Below are 17,854 nucleotides of genomic sequence, written 5' to 3' on the forward strand. Positions count from 1 at the left end.
AATCTAAGAATAATAAAAGTTAAGATGTTTGCTGTCAGGAGCAATGCACAGTTTACAATTGTTATTAGAACTCTGGGTGGAACATTTTTGTAAACATCCCTAGAAAAGAAAATGAGCTTCTAAATGAAGCTAAAAAACAAAACCAAAATTGTCTGCTTACTTTTTGTGATAGATGAAGTTAGCACACCTATGACAAATTTTTACTTGTCCCAAATCTTACTGTAAAAATATAAGAGCCAATGTTTGTGCTTTTCTACGTGTGTGTCACTCGTGATCAGAATAAGAACCCAGAAATATTAAAAAGGATTTTTTTTCTAACTAAAAAACGACTTTCTAACTCATTAGAACCACTTATAGCTTACATTTACTGACCCCTTGAAATCAGAGGTCCATCCTGGCTTTCATTAATCAGAGGATTAATTCAAGTAATTGAGTCACTTGGGAACAGATACTGATATTAGGGAATGTTAGATTCTCATGTAGCAATAAAGAGGCCCAGTGATCACTTCCCTCTTGCGACCAACTGATTGCAGAATGAAGGGACTGATATTGAAGAGGGAAACATCACAAATACTAACTTTGTTGTGAAATATTATTTTAAGACATGTTACATTTGTTTATGCTGTAGAATATTTGCTTAATGATGCAAAGATGTGTTGTATTCTTTTATGTTGCATTTGTTTAACTCTGTAAGGCTGTGTTACTTTGCCTGACTAAAACACCTATTACAGAGCGAGGAGGGAGGAGCAAGAAAAAGAAAAGAGGAGGGTACCAGAAGCCAGTAACCAAGTAAGAAGGAAATAAAGATATATAGAATAATGAAAAATAAAAATCTCAGAGACAAAATGTAGTTAAAAAGAAATGGGGGAATTTAAATTAGGAAAGTTTGCTACAAACAAGCCAAGCTAAGGCTGGGCATTCATAAGTAAGAATAAGCCCCCATGTATTTATTTGGGAATTGGGTGGCTGGTCCCTAAAGAGTAAAACAAAACAAACAAAAAAAGCAAAAAAATCCAAAAAAAAAAAACCCAGCTATACTTTGTGACTAAGATTTATTTTCTTCCTATCTTTTTTCTTGAAACGTTAATAAATTTGTTTCTAATATGGAGAGTTTGGATGGACTTATTTTCCTTTCATTTTGAAGGTATTAACAGAGCAGTAAGAAATGAGAAAGTGGGCACATGAACATCTGACCATGAAACAAAACCATGGTCCGATGAATAGGGCTTGATGAGCATCATTTCTGCAGGGAAGGCATGGTGCAATTATTGTAATGAGGCACTCTATTGAATGGCTCCCACATAACACATAGCAATTGGAAATAAGCAATTACTTAAAATTACATAGGTGGAAGGTGGTGCCTCATTTGACTAGATTTGAATTCATCATGCACCCTTGAGCTGCAAATTAATACAGAAATGAGTGTGACAGATCATGTGTACAGCATGAGGTTCGCTAAAGTAAACTTTTTATGGAGTTGACATTATGCTTGGAAGAAAGAATTCTGAAAGGTGACTGATGTAGGTGGCAGGAAGACTAAAATAGTCATGTCACAATGCATATAAAGGTGAATTCCATTATGTCACATTATGAAGCTTTGAAATCTGTCTTAGAATGTGGAAGGGAACTTTAGGTGATGGATCAGGAGGATCCTGCATGGGATTGTGCTAGGTCCTCTGCATATATGTTACGGCTGTGTAGCTTGTGGGTGGGTCTCCTAACACTGTGTGTGTATGCATGTGGGTGTGTATGCATGTGTGTGTGTGTGTGTGTTTGTGTGTGTGTTTGACTTTCACATGATCTTGAGGCCATTTTCCTCCTACTGGATTGCCTAGTCTAGCCTTGATATGAGGGTTTGTGCCTAGTCTTATTGTAGGTTCCTATGCCATGTTGGGTTGATATCCTTGGGAGGCCTGCTCATATTTAAAGGGAAATGAAGGAGTGGGTCTCTGGGAAAGGGGAGGTAGGAGGGGCCTGGAGGAGTGGAAAGAAGGGAAACTGTGGTTGGGATGTAATGTATGAGAGAAGAATAAATAAATAGAGATTTGATATTTGTTGTTTCCATATTATAATTCTGAAACCTTTAGAAACACCACGCATAAAAATTAAAATATCTAAGGGGGGGTTTACTCCATACTGGGACTCTAGGAGTCCCATGTAAGTTGATTCCTACTTTGTGTGAAACTTCATTTTCTGCAAGTTTCACATAAGCTGTAAAAGATGAAGATGGTAGACTCTACATCTGTGTACATTCAGTGTGCATAGCTGCTGTCTGAAATTCTGAAATGCATTTTAAGAATCAATTAACATTACACTAAAATATTTTTATCTCTAAGCCTATTTTGGTTTTTGTTTTTCTTATGTAATTATTTCTATCAAATAACTGTAAATGAGGTAGCTGTTATGAAGGACTGTTTATTTGGAAGTGGGTCATATTACTAGACATGTGCATCACTTACAAAGCTGGGAACCAAATGACTGGAAAGTTAATTGATTTGAATTTTATGACAGTGCTTTCATCACTCAAGCAATGGCTGGGGCTCACCACAGATTTGGCAAAATCAACACTAAGCACCCTAGCTACAGCTACATAACAGGGACTTGCAATGCAGAGCATGAGACACCTTGATCCACTGAAAACAAGTAAAAATGTTTGAAGCATGGTGCTAACTGGTAAACCACAAATATATGCTGGGGGCTGGAGAGATGGCATATCAGTTAACACACTGGCTTCTCTTCCAGAAGTCCCCGGTTCAATCTCCTGTACCCTCATGGTAGCTCATAACCACCTGTAATTCTAGTCCCAGAGGACCCAATTTCCCCTCTGACCTTCATGAGCACTACATGAATGTGGACCACAGGCATGTATGCAGGTAAAACAACCATATACAAAAATAAAAGCAAAGCAAGAAACAAATAAATGCTAAGAAGTTTTGAACCACAGATGTAAAGACAAATGTTTCTACATTATATCTCATGTAAACAGATGGAGAGACGGATGTGAGTTTGATTCTAGCCATCAGTTTGTTTGGGAATTTAAATCCAGAGTCTAAACATCGCTGGGATCCTAGATTTCAATCATGCATTGGAACTTCACATGCAAATAACAAGAATGTGACCATGAGCAACACCGGTGACACAGGAAGTGTACTCTAACAATTACTGAAAGATAAGATCTGTAAGTGGAGCTCTACTCCAAAGAGAAAAAATACATCGATGTCAGCACACTACATATTTTAGCAGAAGCCTTAGTTCCTTGATGCCTATTTTAGAGATGAGAATGTCTAAAGCCTGCACTAGCTACCAAAGACTTTCTTTGAGAATTTCACACATGACAATGCAGTTTGATCACCCAAACACAGTCACCTCTTACTTTGTGGCCAATAACTTACAAGTTGAATAAAAATGAAAAAAATTGCTGGTCGGTGGTGATGCATGCCTTTAATCCCAGCACTCTCCCACCTATAATTCAGTGGCATGAGATCCACCAGGCAAATATGAGATGAAGAGAAACACACTGTCATCTGCGATGGTCTTTGTTTAACAGACAGGATGGGTTTCAATCAGCTGCAGAGGCTGGGGACTGACTACTACTTCAAAATCTTGCAGCTGCTCCAAGCTAAACAACATGGATGGCAGCTGGGGTGCAACGTCTCTGCTAAGTTAAAAGGAAGCCACACCCAGAGAAGGCTGTGAAGAAAATGAGCGGTGGCGTTTTCAGTGCTCTTGCTCTAAACTAATTAGCAGAGGTGGATGGGCTTGGGTCACCCAGCCTCACCTCTGCCAACCTCTCCCCCACCCGCCCCACCCCTGCCAGGCATTTTCTTAGTCCTTTCCTCTCTAAGTGATAGTATTCTATCTAGGAATTCTGAGAAATTTATATTTCCTTTTAAGGAAGAGGTTTATTTGCAGTTCTCTCTCTCTCTCTCTCTCTCTCTCTCTCTCTCTCTCTCTGGGACATTGTTCCTAATGATTAAAAACCATGTCCTGGTTTTGCCACACTGGGCTCTTTGGGGACATCAGATTTTTGTACTTTCTTCTGGAGGCAGGTGGCCACAACCACAGCAGTCGGTGTGTAGAGAAGGCCAGTCCACCTCTGGTTTATAGCTAAGTTTGGAAATATAATGAGACGAATCTAATACACCAAGACAATGCCTATCTGCTTTCCAGTATGCAAAATGAGGCTTCAGACTCCACGTGTCTTTCCTTTGTCCACTTGGCTCTTTACCTGTTTATGGTGGTGACTGGGAAGTACAGATACCACAAACTTTCAATTCAAACAAACAAAGAACGAACTAAAAGATGTTAAAAGTCCATACAGATGCTATGATTTTTCAGTACATAAGCAAAAGCTCTGAATGATATTATATGAAGTCAAGGCCAAACTGGGATGGGGGGCAGAAAACATTAATGCATGGGACAAACGTAGAGACAATAAATGAGAGGCAAAAATGCAGTCCTGAAATGGATATTTCATCCTTGGACAAGTCATAGATTAAAATATCCCTGTGCAAGTGTCTTGTTTTACAAACAGTCCCCTCCCCAGTTTGGGCAATTCTGGTGAGAAAAGACAGAGAAAGTGCACACTGGTTAAGTTTCTGAATCCCAAGAATGCAGATAACATCTCAAGCCTTCTCCAGAGATAATGAAATTCACCCAGCCTGACACAAACCTAATTATTTTCTGACAAAAATAAATGAAAAAGAAGATATTGGCAGCAGAGATTTTCTACAATCCTGGGTTCTGTAAGAACGAGGAATGAGATCTGCAGATGATGAAGAGAAAGTAGACAGTGAAAATTCTTTAAAAAAGAAGAGACACACTGCGAAGGCAATAGTCACTGTCATGACCTAGACTAGGACAAGATGACTAAGCCAGAGGACACAATGCGCTCAGCTCTGGGGGGATGAACAGGATAGCGTGAGCACGAGACAGTGCTGGACAAGATGACTAAGCCAGAGGACACAATGCGCTCAGCTCTGGGGGGATGAACAGGAGAGCGTGAGCACGAGACAGTGCTGGCATTCCTTTTTAAAAAATATAATGGAAGTGTGTATTGCATCACAAACAATATATATATGTATATGCATATATACACTAATATCAGTTCACTATTTGCAAATAAAACCATTTTCTTCTTAAATCTTTTGAGACGTAGGAATCCAGAACCTTAAAAAGTTGTCCTATGTTTTTCTCCAAACATGTTTTAGAGAACATGTTTTGGCAACGGAGACAGTGGTTCTTACTTTTTGATCAATGTACTTGTTGTCTTCGGCTGTGGGCCGCTTGGGGTTATCACATGATGAGGAGGAGGTGGAAGGGAGGATTCTGAAGAGACAGCAGCTGTCTTGTTGCTGGCGGTCAATGAACTGCTTCATGAAGCTTTCCCTTCGCAAATGAAGTACACACATCAGGCATTATCCAGGAAATGGAGCCAGAGGCGGCATTTCACAGAGACCATAAAGCAGCTCGGATCACAAAAAACAAGATGTGTCATACCAAGGAGGTGGTTAGATTTAATCATCAAATATTTAACTTACTGAAAGCTTCCTGAATCCTTGCAAACTCCTGCTTAAAAGCATAATGTCCCCGAAATATCTTAAAAGCAAGGGTATCCAGTAATTGATGGTGTGCTTTGAATCCTAGTATGGTAATGAGATACTTTATCTTTCCCCGAAGACTTGAAAGAATTAATTCATCTTTCCAAACTTCTATTCATTATAAAGTCCTTGAGAGATAATTTTACATTGAAAGACTCAAAAGGAAAAGACTTCAATCTGATCTCCAAAACATGGTGAAAAAATTAAATGACATCAATGCAAGTAAGCAAAGTCAATTAACTTTCAAAAGATTAGAAATACCAATATGCTGTGTACTACATAGAGACAGTTTGGTCACCAATGGGCTGCATGCAAATGGTGGTCCTGTAAGATGGTGTTGTAACACCCAGTGGTGTGATAACCGCGTCTTCTGATGTTGACAGGATGGTGAAAAATCTGAAGAACCATTGCTCAGAACGTATATTAGCCATCAAGTGGCTGGATGGTCCTTTTCTATTTGAATTGAAAGTGTTTGGCACTGTAGCTCATTTCATACTTTCATAACCCTTCACCAAGATATCTAAAGATAAATAAATAGAAAAGTTTGTATGATTCCAATTATATGGGAGCTTTCAGAACTATCTATCCATCAGAAGAATAGCCTTTAGTTATTAAAATCGGGGACCTCAAAGCACCGTCTGTATGCATTTGTTTAGTAGGAAGGTGAAGCTGGTACAGACTGAATCAGTATAGGTATAAATTCTATGCTTCTTTTAACCTGTAGGGGGCAGATTACACTGTGACCAGACTGCCATACAGGAAGCCCGCTGCCACACTGACACGCCTCAGAATTGAGTGCCAAATGAAGACAAAGTGCTTGGACCTCAGTGAACCCTCTGAGCAGCGACCATGCTGTCTATACCTGGGGTGTGTGATCCCTTAGGAACCCCTAGAGGGAGGCAGGGACATAAGTTTGTGGCTCACCTGCCTCTCCTCTTAAGAGATTGCTCACAGGACTCAGGACTCCTATGACAAAGGCAGGGAGGAGAGCAGGAGACAACAGATCAAACACAACCGCAAACCCACCCGCATGCCAGTCTCTAAGAAGGGCTGAGGCAGATTTACGACAATGAGCTGTGTAGAGGGCGATCAAAAGAAACAATTCGATACCTGATCTTAGGAACTGTAAAATCTGAAGGAAGTTTTGAGATTTTCACCATTTGAGGTCTGTTTGGGAATTTTTCAAAGATTCTCAAGCGCAAAGGGAGTTTTTCTTTCGTGTCTGCATTTGCTTCGCTTTGTTTTAACTAGAAAGGGGAGAGGGAGGAGAGAGAGAAGAGAAAATCACACTGAAACGAACAGTTCAGCCTTCAGAAAATAACGTGTAATTGCATATACAGCCGGTAGATGGAAGCAAAGGCCCATCAACACATTACACAATAGCCTGTGGCCCCCTGCGCATTGTTCTAAGTGTCAGGGAAAGAATAAAAGTTAACAGCAAATTAAACCAGTTTTTTTTTTTTAAAAAAAAAATTCCAGAAGAAGGTTTTGTTATTGTGCTCCCAATGATAAATCTCCTTTCATCCCATACATTATCTTTTGCTTTTTACTTATGATTAAACATTCAGATTTATTTTATACACAGACATGGTAGAAGTAGCAGGGACTTGCAAGTGAGCTAAAGTTTACACGGAGCCAAATGTAGAACTACAAATAAATCTGGACGGAATAGAAAGGTCAGGGGTCCTCATTTCTAGTTTTCTCATCTTTCACTGTATATGATTATTTCATTTTGTAAAATATGCATGAATTACCTTAGCTATGCAGACACCTACTTGATTGGTGAGTAGCTTTTGATCTTAGGTGGCAATCATATTCAGGGAGGGAGCTACTACTGTTTGCTGTCCCTCAGTATGGCAGAGGACACAGATGTAATATGATGGTTTTTGATGATGATGATGAAGATGGTAAAGCCACAAAACAAAAAGCACAGGCATCTCCATGTCATGAGAGCAATCAGAAAAAAGATGACTCTGTACATGAATGAAGGCTTATGAAAAAGTAGCTGGTTTCTAAGTGATCACTGGTAAACAACTTGTGAAATATTTGCCAGTGGTCATTTAGATCAGCAGACAAAGAAAAAGCTGCTGGTTTATTAAGGCAGACCAGACAGCAAGGCAGCCAGTGATAGCATGCCAAAGGCTGACAAGGCCGATGGCACAGGGAGGTGCTTGCTTGATTACGTTCACTGACTCATTTGTTTAGATTCTTGTGCTGTCACTTCCAGAACCGACCCCATGAGCCTGTGAAAAATACTGGGGCTATGAAAATAAAGGGTGTCTGCTCTTTCCCTCACCCAGCCCATATCACAACCCAAAGAGTTAAATCAACAGTTATCCATAAAAGATAATGGTCACCATGGGAGAGATATGACCAGAGTGCTTGGGAACACAAGGCAAGCGTGAAGAGAGAAATAAGAAAAATTAGTCAAGGTGTTATTTCCCCAGCTCTGATAGACATTTTCGGCAGCAGGAGGATCTAACATGCAGGCATGGCATTGTATATTATATTAGGATGAGACATGAGGGCAAAGGTTAGGCTGGTCAGAACTTCTCACCAAAATGAAAATTCTGAGATCTCCCTAAGACCCTCTCCATCTGTCCACCCCTTCTGTCCTCACCAGAATCTCTGTGACTGGGCTTTTACAAACCCTGCCATGGCTTTTTACTCCCAAGTTAGTCCCTCATCTATTTCTCCATTCCATGGTTATAGAAATCTCAGTTTTTGTCTTAAAACCTTCCCATTTTTACTCCTATACTTTTTAAAACAAAAATGATCAAAACTTTCTATTTGGACTCAAAATCCTATTTCCCTCCTTTATCTCTAGAATGCACAGCGCCTCATTCCTGCCAGGCCTCTGCTAGGCCCCTCTCTCCCTCTTTCATTTTTGAACTTCATGAACTTGTTTTCAGGATTTTAATTCCTCATGTAGTTCTTCAGAGAATCTTTCTCCGACCACCGTAGTCTTCCCCTTAGGAGTTCATAACAGGTAGGGCTGGGCCACACATTGATGTTGTTCACACTGGTCAAAACAGTGAGAAATCTTCAGTTTCTTCTGGTTCAATCTAAAACACATTGTTAGCAGTTTCCTAGGCTGCTGTAGCAGTTATCAAAAAGACTTGTATATCCATGAATCGGAAGTTAACCAACCCCTCCAATTAATTAATTTCCCAACCAAGGCTTCCCCTGAGCCCTGCTTCCTCTGAGGGCTCCAGGGAAAGCTCATCCTTACTACTTCCTAACTTACTACTTCCTATGAGTCTCTGTATGCTTGTGGCTCATTCCTCTACCTCAGTTTCCAGTGCCACACGTCTTCTTCCTAGGGCTTGTCCCTGAATCTGCCTCCTTTTTCCCTAATAAGTAATGTAAACATTATATTCAGGTGCTCACTCCCATCCAGAATGATTAACTGTTTACTTCTGCAAAGGTTCAATTTCCAAGTGAAATCTCATTTTGAAGCTCAGTAGGTTTTGGGAGGCATTTAAACCCATCATACAGGTCATCATTTCAAACTGTTTCTTCTTGCACGCCTTTAATCCCAGCACTCGGGAGGCAGAGGCAGGCGGATCTCTGTGAGTTCAAGGCCAGCCTGGTCTACAGAGCTAGTTCCAAGACAGGCTCCAAAGCCACAGAGAAACCCTGTCTCGAAAAAACAACAACAAAAAAAAACCCCAAAAAACAAAAAAACAAACTGTTTCTTCTCACATAAGCCATGGTCACTCTTTCCCCAAGAGTATGAGACCTAGAAGGCTGGGAAGCTAGTGGAGTTTCTTTCCTCACATTCAGTGGTTAACATGAAGTTGGCTAAGAGAACGGTCACTGAATAAATGGCACTGAGTGAGTGACAGAGAGAAACCATCATAGATAATTCAGAAACAAACATACAAAACATCCTGGAAGGCCAGACAGAGATGCAGATGGTATCTATTTGTTAATTGGGCAGCTTAACTGTTCTGGTGTAGTGTGTCGGAACTCTGTATTTGCAGAATGGAATAAAGTTAGTCTCTTGTGGCATTTAACTGGTTGTGATGTTTGCCACTGACAAGCTGATGAATGTCTAGACCATGTTTAGACTCACACATTTTTTGTCAGTGGCATGATGGGAAAATGTCAAATTATAGCTATTCATGCCCTAGGACACAGTGATCAATACAGTAGGCTTATAATATTAAAAAAAAATCTTGCTTCCCTGTTTTGAAAATGGATCTTGTGGAATTCTAATTTGCATTAGGGATATTAATATTCCCAAGAGCCTTTAAGTTCCTTAGGGGCTAGATTTCACTTTTAAATTTCCATTCATAGCATCCCCCTGAGAGTGAAAATAGAATATGGTTGGAAACAAATTAAAGCTCAACAGGAATTGGTCACTGAGCTACAAAACTACAAAGAGCAACGGCAAAGCTCTGGTGAATGACTCAGAACATTCTCTCTGGTCTTGCAAATCTTCCTCTCAGGAGACAAGCACAAGGGGATTGGGTGCTTGCACAGGTGCCATGAATTTTGCCTCCTATGATCAGGAACAGCCCCTTTCCAGAAGTCCCCCGAGCTCCTTCTTTTCCTATACACCTCCATGGTTAGGTTCAGGCAGGAGTGTGTGTACCACAGCTATGCCCTCATGTCTGTGACAATGATATTTGTGAGTCCTGGCTGTAAACCACCCAAATGCCCAGTAATAGAACAGAAAAACAAACCTTGATCTATTTAAACATTTGAAATGCGTAAGATACAGCCTCATATAAAAGGTAGTTAAATTTTATAGTGCAATATTGAGGGCAGGAAACCAGACAAGGATATATTGGAAGACAAGGTCAACAAATAGACATAATTCTACATTGCTAATTTTCAGTGAGGTCTATGTTCTAGGGGTAAGAGAAATACAAGGGCCAGATAGGTGTAAGATAGGTGGTTTCCAGGGTACAGCTGTCTTGATCTGTTCAGTTTGCATGCATTATTCTTGCAAAACAACAGCAAATGCCCTTCTTTTATGTTTATTTCAGTTCAGTGAAAAGCTTAAAAATGAACAGATGATACATTTGAACAAAATCACACAACTCCTATTTCATTGTTATCACAACTTGACCATTCTGCCTTTCCCAAGCCAGAAGCTAGACCTAGACAGGAGCACAAGGAACAAGATGGGAAGTGGAGCCAAGCTGGGGTTGGAGTGTGCTGGGGGCAGGGGAGACCAAGGTCACCAGACCTGATAACAGTATTTCATGGTACTCTGAATCCTCTTACAAAGTCGGTTAACATTCGGGCAGATGATATTCTGCCTCTTATCCTAACCTCTCATTCTCTTTCTTCCACACACATTTTCTAAAAGCAAGTATACTTTGATACATATAAAAGACTAATATCAATAGAAAGACTAGATATGAATTTAAGATTGACAAACTATCTCTGCTCCAATGCAAGTTTTCTAAAATAAAGCAATTATGATTGTAAATGTCCAATAAAAATTTTAAGATCTGTCTTGAGGGGAAGACACAGGGCAGAGATGCTGAGGCTTTCCTCTTTCTGTTGAAGAACCTAATGTAAATAATGGCACACCTGAGGGAGCTGACAGTGGCTTCAGCTGAGCAAGACGTCTGTCTGCAGCCCACAGACTGGATCCATGATTGTTTTGCAACAGGCTCGCACGGCAAATTAAAAAAAAAATGCATTTGCAAAAGAGGAATTACAACCAGAGAAAGAAACAAATTTCAAACCGTGAGCTTTAAAAAAATATATATATATCAATCCACAGCTCAGCATCTGTTAAGCTGAGATATCATTGCACTAGTTGGTGGCTGAGATTCTCTGCTTTCCCAGTCCTCTCAAGAGAGTCTGGGAATAATTGTGCTGCGTGGCACATACCCTGTTCTGCCTCATTGCTTCCGTCTTCCCTGTTTCAGCCTGTGTTTTCTTCTGCTAAGGGATTCAAATACTATTCAACTGCATCTCCTTTCAGAATGCTGCGACAGATAGATGAACTGGATGAGTGCATTAATGTTCATCGTAATTTTTTGGTGCGTTTTCTAAAATAAAATAATTTAGAAAAAAAGCCCGGACCTGTAAAATATTCTCATTTTCAAATCAAATCCTCGCTCGATGAGGGGGGTTGCACCGAGATGTGTGAGTTAGGACAACTAAAGAGTAACCATTAGCTGTACAGAATATGAAAAATGATCACACGGTGTTTACACAGGAATGAAAAGGGGTCTCTCCTTTTAGTTATGTGATTAAATTACGGCTGTATTCTCTATGCATCTTCACCTGGTAGTGGTGTCTGGCTTTTCTACATCGACATCTGACAGCAATTCAGAATACAGAATCTTTATGAACTACACATCATCATTTCTCAAGGGGGCTTCTCTAATTTGTTTACACAAATTTCACATCCCAAACAAAATGGCTTCTGGATTAAAACTGATGGCTCAGGTGGGGTAAAGAGCAAACATGTTGGCTTTTAATAATAGGTGTTATCATAAATACTTGATTTAAAATGTGAGGACCACCTTGCTTTCCCTGTTCTGTGAAGTAAGGAGTACCCAGAGGGAGGAGCTTTCATTTTTACACAGGCAATGGGCAATGTATTCATACACACACAGCAGCAATACTATACATGTCACAAATGTTTACTTAAAATATTTTCTACTAATTTCCTTCATTTTACAAAATCTTTAACAAATTCAATACTCCCAAGGTCAAACTGGGTTTTTTATTACCTTGGTGCTTGAGTTGAAGGGCTCATTTCTTAGTTGGTCTATAACTACATTTCTGTATGGTAGCTGTTACCTAAGAATGTTCACAATAATTTTATAATACAGACTAATTAATTGTATGTGATAAATATAAATTAGTATTGATCTTTTTTATTTATGTGTGTGGGTGTGTGCACATATCTATGTGGTTACCCTCAGGAAACAGAAGGTGGCATCAGATTCCTTAGAGTTGGATTTACATGCGATTATGAACCAAGAAAGTGCTGGGAGCTGACTTGGGTCTCTCCTGCAGAGTAGCAAGTGCTCCGAACTGCTGAGCCACCTCTGCAGCTCATATATATGAAAGCTGAAATCCCAAAATGCTCACAGTACTTTCATAATGCAAACTAATTAATTGAATGTGATCGTTTGCTTTTCTATCTCCCCAGAGGTTCTGATCGGTTGCCTATGAATCCATAAGGCATGCCTGGCAAGAAAGTGGGGAGGAGAGCTGTATGTTGAGAGGGGCGGGGTCATCAGGGACTGAAGTGTGGTTCTGAACTTGCTGATTTAAGATCTCAGAAGAGCACTTAGGGAGGACAGTGGCGTTGATAGCACCTTATGACATCTCTGGAATGTTTACTTTCATGCTCTTCACACTGAACGTCAGATCTTACAAGCTTTAAATGTCCTTCAGAAGGCTGCTTTGAACAATTACATATTTCCAGCAGCTTTTACTGGTTGGTAAGAGAGAAAAGGAACTTTAAAGGAATAGACTGCTTTGTTAAATGGATGGAATAAATTGTTCTTAGATTATCATTCACTAAAAACCCATTAATGCAACTAGTTATCTGTTAGAGAATTGCTGATAAGTCAAGATTGCTTTTGTATGTTTTCTCTTACAAATCTCCACACCTCCATTTCACATTAGGTTTCTCTCTTGTGATAGTCAACCGAGACACAGTTGTTTCCACTTAGGAACTAACTGAGCTGTAGAAACATGCTTGCTATGATAAAAACGCAGTTTTCCTCTATTTCAGATGAAATTACATTAGATTTTCATGTAATATAGATACTTAGTTCATATTACTAGAGGAATATTCCAGTAAGAGGGGAGAGCCAAGGTAAAGTATTTACCTGTATCACACACACACACACACACACACACACACACACACACACACAATATGTAAAGGTGTCCAATTGCTATCTCATTTTTAATATAAAATATATAATATAGTTTTTGTCAACTCGATACAAATCCAGACGTGCTTACACACCTTGGAAGAAGGAATCTTAACTCAAGAGTTGCCTTTGTACGATTGGCCTGTAGGCATGTCTGTGGGGGACATTTTCAAAATGCTAATTGGTATAGGAGGCCACGCCAAGCCCACTGTGCAGAGTTATAGGCTTAGGTTATAAGAAAATCAGCTGAGCAGCCAGAAAAAGTAAGCCAGTAAGCAGCATTCCTCTCTGTTTTTTGCTTTAGCTTCCTGCCTTGACTTTCCTCAATGGTTGACTGTAGCCTATAAAATGTAGCCTTTCCACTCCAAGTTGGTTTAGGTCATGGGCTTACTGAAGCCGCAGCAACAGGAGAGACATAAACTAGGTCACATAGGCAACAGCATCTCTTAGTGGGTGGTAGAAGAAGAGGATGTAGAATTGAGCACCAGCTCAGATTTTTAAACTCTCAGGCACTTTAGATAGCAGTGCTCTCAAATGAAAAATGAGGATCATCATTCTTTTACATAAACACCAGACATAAAATCGAGATAGCATATTGCTTGTAATATGAATCACTCAGGGGAAATGCATTATACAAACCAAAGCTATCACTGTGCCAAAGTAGTTGTGGACTTTACAAGAAGGTGATTTCATCCAGAAGGGGGCTGTACAAAAGGAGACTTCACCTTCCATCCTCCCTTCGGAGAAGAGGAGGAGAGAAGGGGTGGGTTGAGGAGAACTTGAGGGAATGGGATAGTCGAGATGGAGGAAGGACAGAGATGAGATCAAGGAAAGAGATATCTTGATTAAAGGAGCCATTATAGAGTTAGCAGAAATTTGGCTCTAGAGAAATTCCCAGGAATCCACAAGGATGACTCTGCCTAAGACCCTAAGCAATACAGGAGAGGGGGCCCAATCTTGACTTGCCCTGTAGTCAGACTGATGATTATCTTAAATGTCACCATAGAACCTTTGTCCAACAACAGATGGAAACAGAAGCAGAGACCCATATCGGAGCACTGGATTGAGCTCCCAAGGTTCAGTTGAAGAGTGGAAGGAATGAGAATATGAGCAAAGAGGTCAAGACCATGATGGGTTCATCCATTGAGACAGTCTACCTGAGCTAATGGGAACTCACCAACTCCAGCTGGACTGGGAAGGAACAAGCATAGGACCAAACTAGTCCCTCTGAATGTGGCTGGGGCAGACTGAGGGGCCACTGGCACTGGCACTGAGATTTATCTCTACTACATGTACTGGCTTTTTGGGAACCTATTCTCTTTGGATGTATACCTTGCTCAGCCTAGATATAGTAGGGAGGGCCTTGGACTTTCCAAAAAACAATGTGCCTTACCCTCTTTTAGGTTTAGAGGGGGTGGGGTGGGAGGATGTGTGGAGGGAATGGGAGGAGGGGAGGAAGTGGGAATTTGGATTAGTATTTTTTTAAGTCTAATAAATTATAAAAAATGACTTCATAGTGCTTCCCATCTCTATCTTGTTCTATGTCTCTGTCCCGTTTCTTTCTCCTTGCTGATGTGAATGTTTCTTTTTCAAGATTCCTAATAGTAAACATGAAATTAAGGATGGAAATTTAAAAAAAAAGCCCTTTTCCTGATCCAGTCTCCATTACCGTTCTCCTAACCGTTCCAAACTGACTTCTTTGAGAAGATGCCCACATGCCATCTGCTTTGCTCTGCACTCTGGTCTCACCCTAACTCTCAGGAGGGTTCCTCCAGGCTTTTTCTTGTTGTTAACTTCAGGGTTCATGTGATTATTCAGCAGCTACTCCCAAATGAAGCTCCCTAGACATCCCCACTGGCTACTGTCTTAGTTTCGTTCTTTTAAATCCCTCCTTCAGGACCTCCCATATCAAAAGAAACAACACTGTGCTTCTCTGGTCCGTAAATAATTCTGGGACTGACATTTAGACGTAGAAGTGCCAGTCATCTGAGCATGACCTCAAGTATCCCCCAGTGCTGTGCCTGTTGTGCCCCAGCCTTGTTAACTGTATCTCCCGTTCAGTTCTTTCCATGTCATAGGATGCCACTTGCTTACAGCAGTTGTTCCTTCCTTAGTGTTCGTCTCAAATCTCCTTCCTAAACCATCTCCTACAGGAATATTTCTCCGAGAAGCAATTGGCGGCTAGGCAGTAAACCTGTGGGCTGGAAATCGCCCTCAGCACTTAGCATGCTAAAATTATTTAATCCTTACACTAGCTCCCAGGAGTAGGATTCACAGTTGGTGCCATTGTCATATGCTGTGGGTGAGGGCACAGGTCCAAGGGGATCAAATCCGTTCTGCTGAGCCACCCACAAACCTGATTTCCGAACACGATCTTTTCCAAACTATTTTACTCTCAAAACCATGTTTCCATATAATAGACTGCTGTTTCTTCAATTCCATGCCTTCCAGTCCCTTTATTTACAAACCCCCTTTCTATTTTACTAACAAAAATCAATCATTTCTGACATGTATTCAAGCTTGTGAAGTGTATCTGAATCAGATACATCTTTCTCAGTGATTTTAACGTACATTCTGCTGTCCTGGGCTTTGCACTGTACCTTTCTAATAATGCATGCCTTCCTCCTGTTGAGATAGCAACTTTTAAGTGAATGAAGAACGATTTGTAGCCCATGGCTTCACTTCAGCCTGTCCATGCTGAAGACGAGAACACAATGGTGATGAGGTGAGCAGAGAATGGGACACCAGTGATGACCATTAGCAGGCTGAAGTGGCCCTTGTGCTATTTCTCATCACTCTGCTATTCTTCCCTGGACTTCCTTATAAAGGGAAATCAGTCAAACTGACCTGTGCCTCCAATCCCTCTAAAATGTCAGAGGAAAAATGACAAATCATTGAGTTTTCCTTCAGAAACAAGATCATCTAAAGCATTGACTCGCAATAAAGTATGTGTTCCCACTGTTTAAGACTAAAATGCATGAAAATAAACTAAACAGGACCTATGTACAATATAAAGCTTCTATACTATAATATAAGCTTTATATACTATTATTGAACAAGGTAACATTATTTAGACTTTGACATGTCGTATTATTTACTATAGAAAATTCTTGCCCTATTTTTGAAAATCCATTATATTTTTTGAAATTATTCTTAAACCTATTTAACAATAGCAAAAAGCACAAAGAATTTATGTATGCCCTTGATCCATCTTCTTCTTAAACAAGCATCTTATGTAACCATGGAACACTTCCTAAAGTCAGATGTTAGCCTTAGTTGTGTACCCTTAATTACAATGAAGGAATTATTTGGAATTACCATGCTTTTGCACAAAGGCCTCTTTCTTGTTCTAGAATTCCATCCAATGCATAGCCCTCTTTTCTATGGCCATGCCTTCTGTTCTCCTCACTGCTATATCAATGACTCTAAATTTCCCTCTTTTATTGATGTTGATGTCTTTGAAGATCACCAATTGGGTAGTTTTCTGTTACCTCTTAATTTCAGGATGTCCGATGTTTTCTCATGACAATGCTGATGTTTAGAAAGTCTTTGGTAGAATACTATGGAAATGGTTTACTTTTTTCACCATACTTGGAAGACTATGAAACCAACATGCCTCACTACAAATGGTATAAACTGCTATCACCTGGGTAAACTGACATCAGCCAGGTTCCTTCACTGTACGGTTACATTAGCTAAGTACCAGTTACTAACTCCAGCTGTCACTTGGGATAGAAACATTTAGATTTGTGTCTTTGAAGGTAGGGACAGCAAAGAATTTGTAGACACTTATGAAGATTGCTGTGAATATTTAAAAGTGTGTCTGAGTGATGTTTCATTTAGGCCATGCAAATATGGCTTCTCCTTAGAGATTTGCATCCATCCCCTGAGGAGGTCTTGCCCGTAGCAACAGCTGGAGCGTCCTCCTGGGGACTTTCTGTTTCTTATTTGGTTATTTCTGTTTCTCCATACTTCTGATAAAGAAGAAGGCCATCTCTTCAATTTATTTATTTAGTTATAAACTTGAAGCTTTTTCATTCTTTCAGGGTTTTTGAAACTGGATCTAACTATGAGCATGAACTCTGGTCAATCCTCAGGGGATAAATCAGTATTAGTCTCTTTATTTTAATCTCAAAGCATTCAGCCTTCTGGCACTGGAGAGGTGGGGTCCTTCAGCGGTATTCTCTCTACTCTTCAAACATATTTTCTTACCCACATTCATATTCTCTCTCTCTCTCTCTCTCTCTCTCTCTCTCTCTCTCTCTCTCTCTTTCTCTCTCTCACCAGAAAATGCTGAGACCAGACCTTAGCATTAGGTTTCCTCCTTTGTTACTAGTATACACATTTTCCTCTCATTCAAGGAGAATGTAGTGGCATTTCAATTGC

General features: G+C 40.1%; 1 protein-coding gene across 4 annotated transcripts in view; it reads right to left on the reverse strand.

Moving 5' to 3' along the window:
* Positions 1-17,854, reverse strand: part of Nalcn (sodium leak channel, non-selective) — a 255,068-nt gene that overhangs the window by 66,758 nt on the left and 170,456 nt on the right. For 3 of the 4 annotated variants that reach the window (XM_041666485.1, XM_041666494.1, XM_041666471.1), the window contains exons 16-18: positions 6,711-6,847; positions 6,525-6,566; positions 5,247-5,388 (exon numbers count right to left, since the gene is read on the reverse strand). In XM_041666485.1, coding sequence (XP_041522419.1) covers positions 5,247-5,388; positions 6,525-6,566; positions 6,711-6,847 — 321 coding nt within the window. The remainder of the gene's footprint in view (positions 1-5,246; positions 5,389-6,524; positions 6,567-6,710; positions 6,848-17,854) is intronic. The other variant, XM_041666477.1, reaches the window with a different exon arrangement.

The sequence above is a fragment of the Microtus oregoni genome, unplaced genomic scaffold, assembly GCF_018167655.1.
Source record: "Microtus oregoni isolate MIOR12 unplaced genomic scaffold, Mior012 000001F_ref0000356, whole genome shotgun sequence".
Classification (NCBI taxonomy): domain Eukaryota; kingdom Metazoa; phylum Chordata; class Mammalia; order Rodentia; family Cricetidae; genus Microtus; species Microtus oregoni.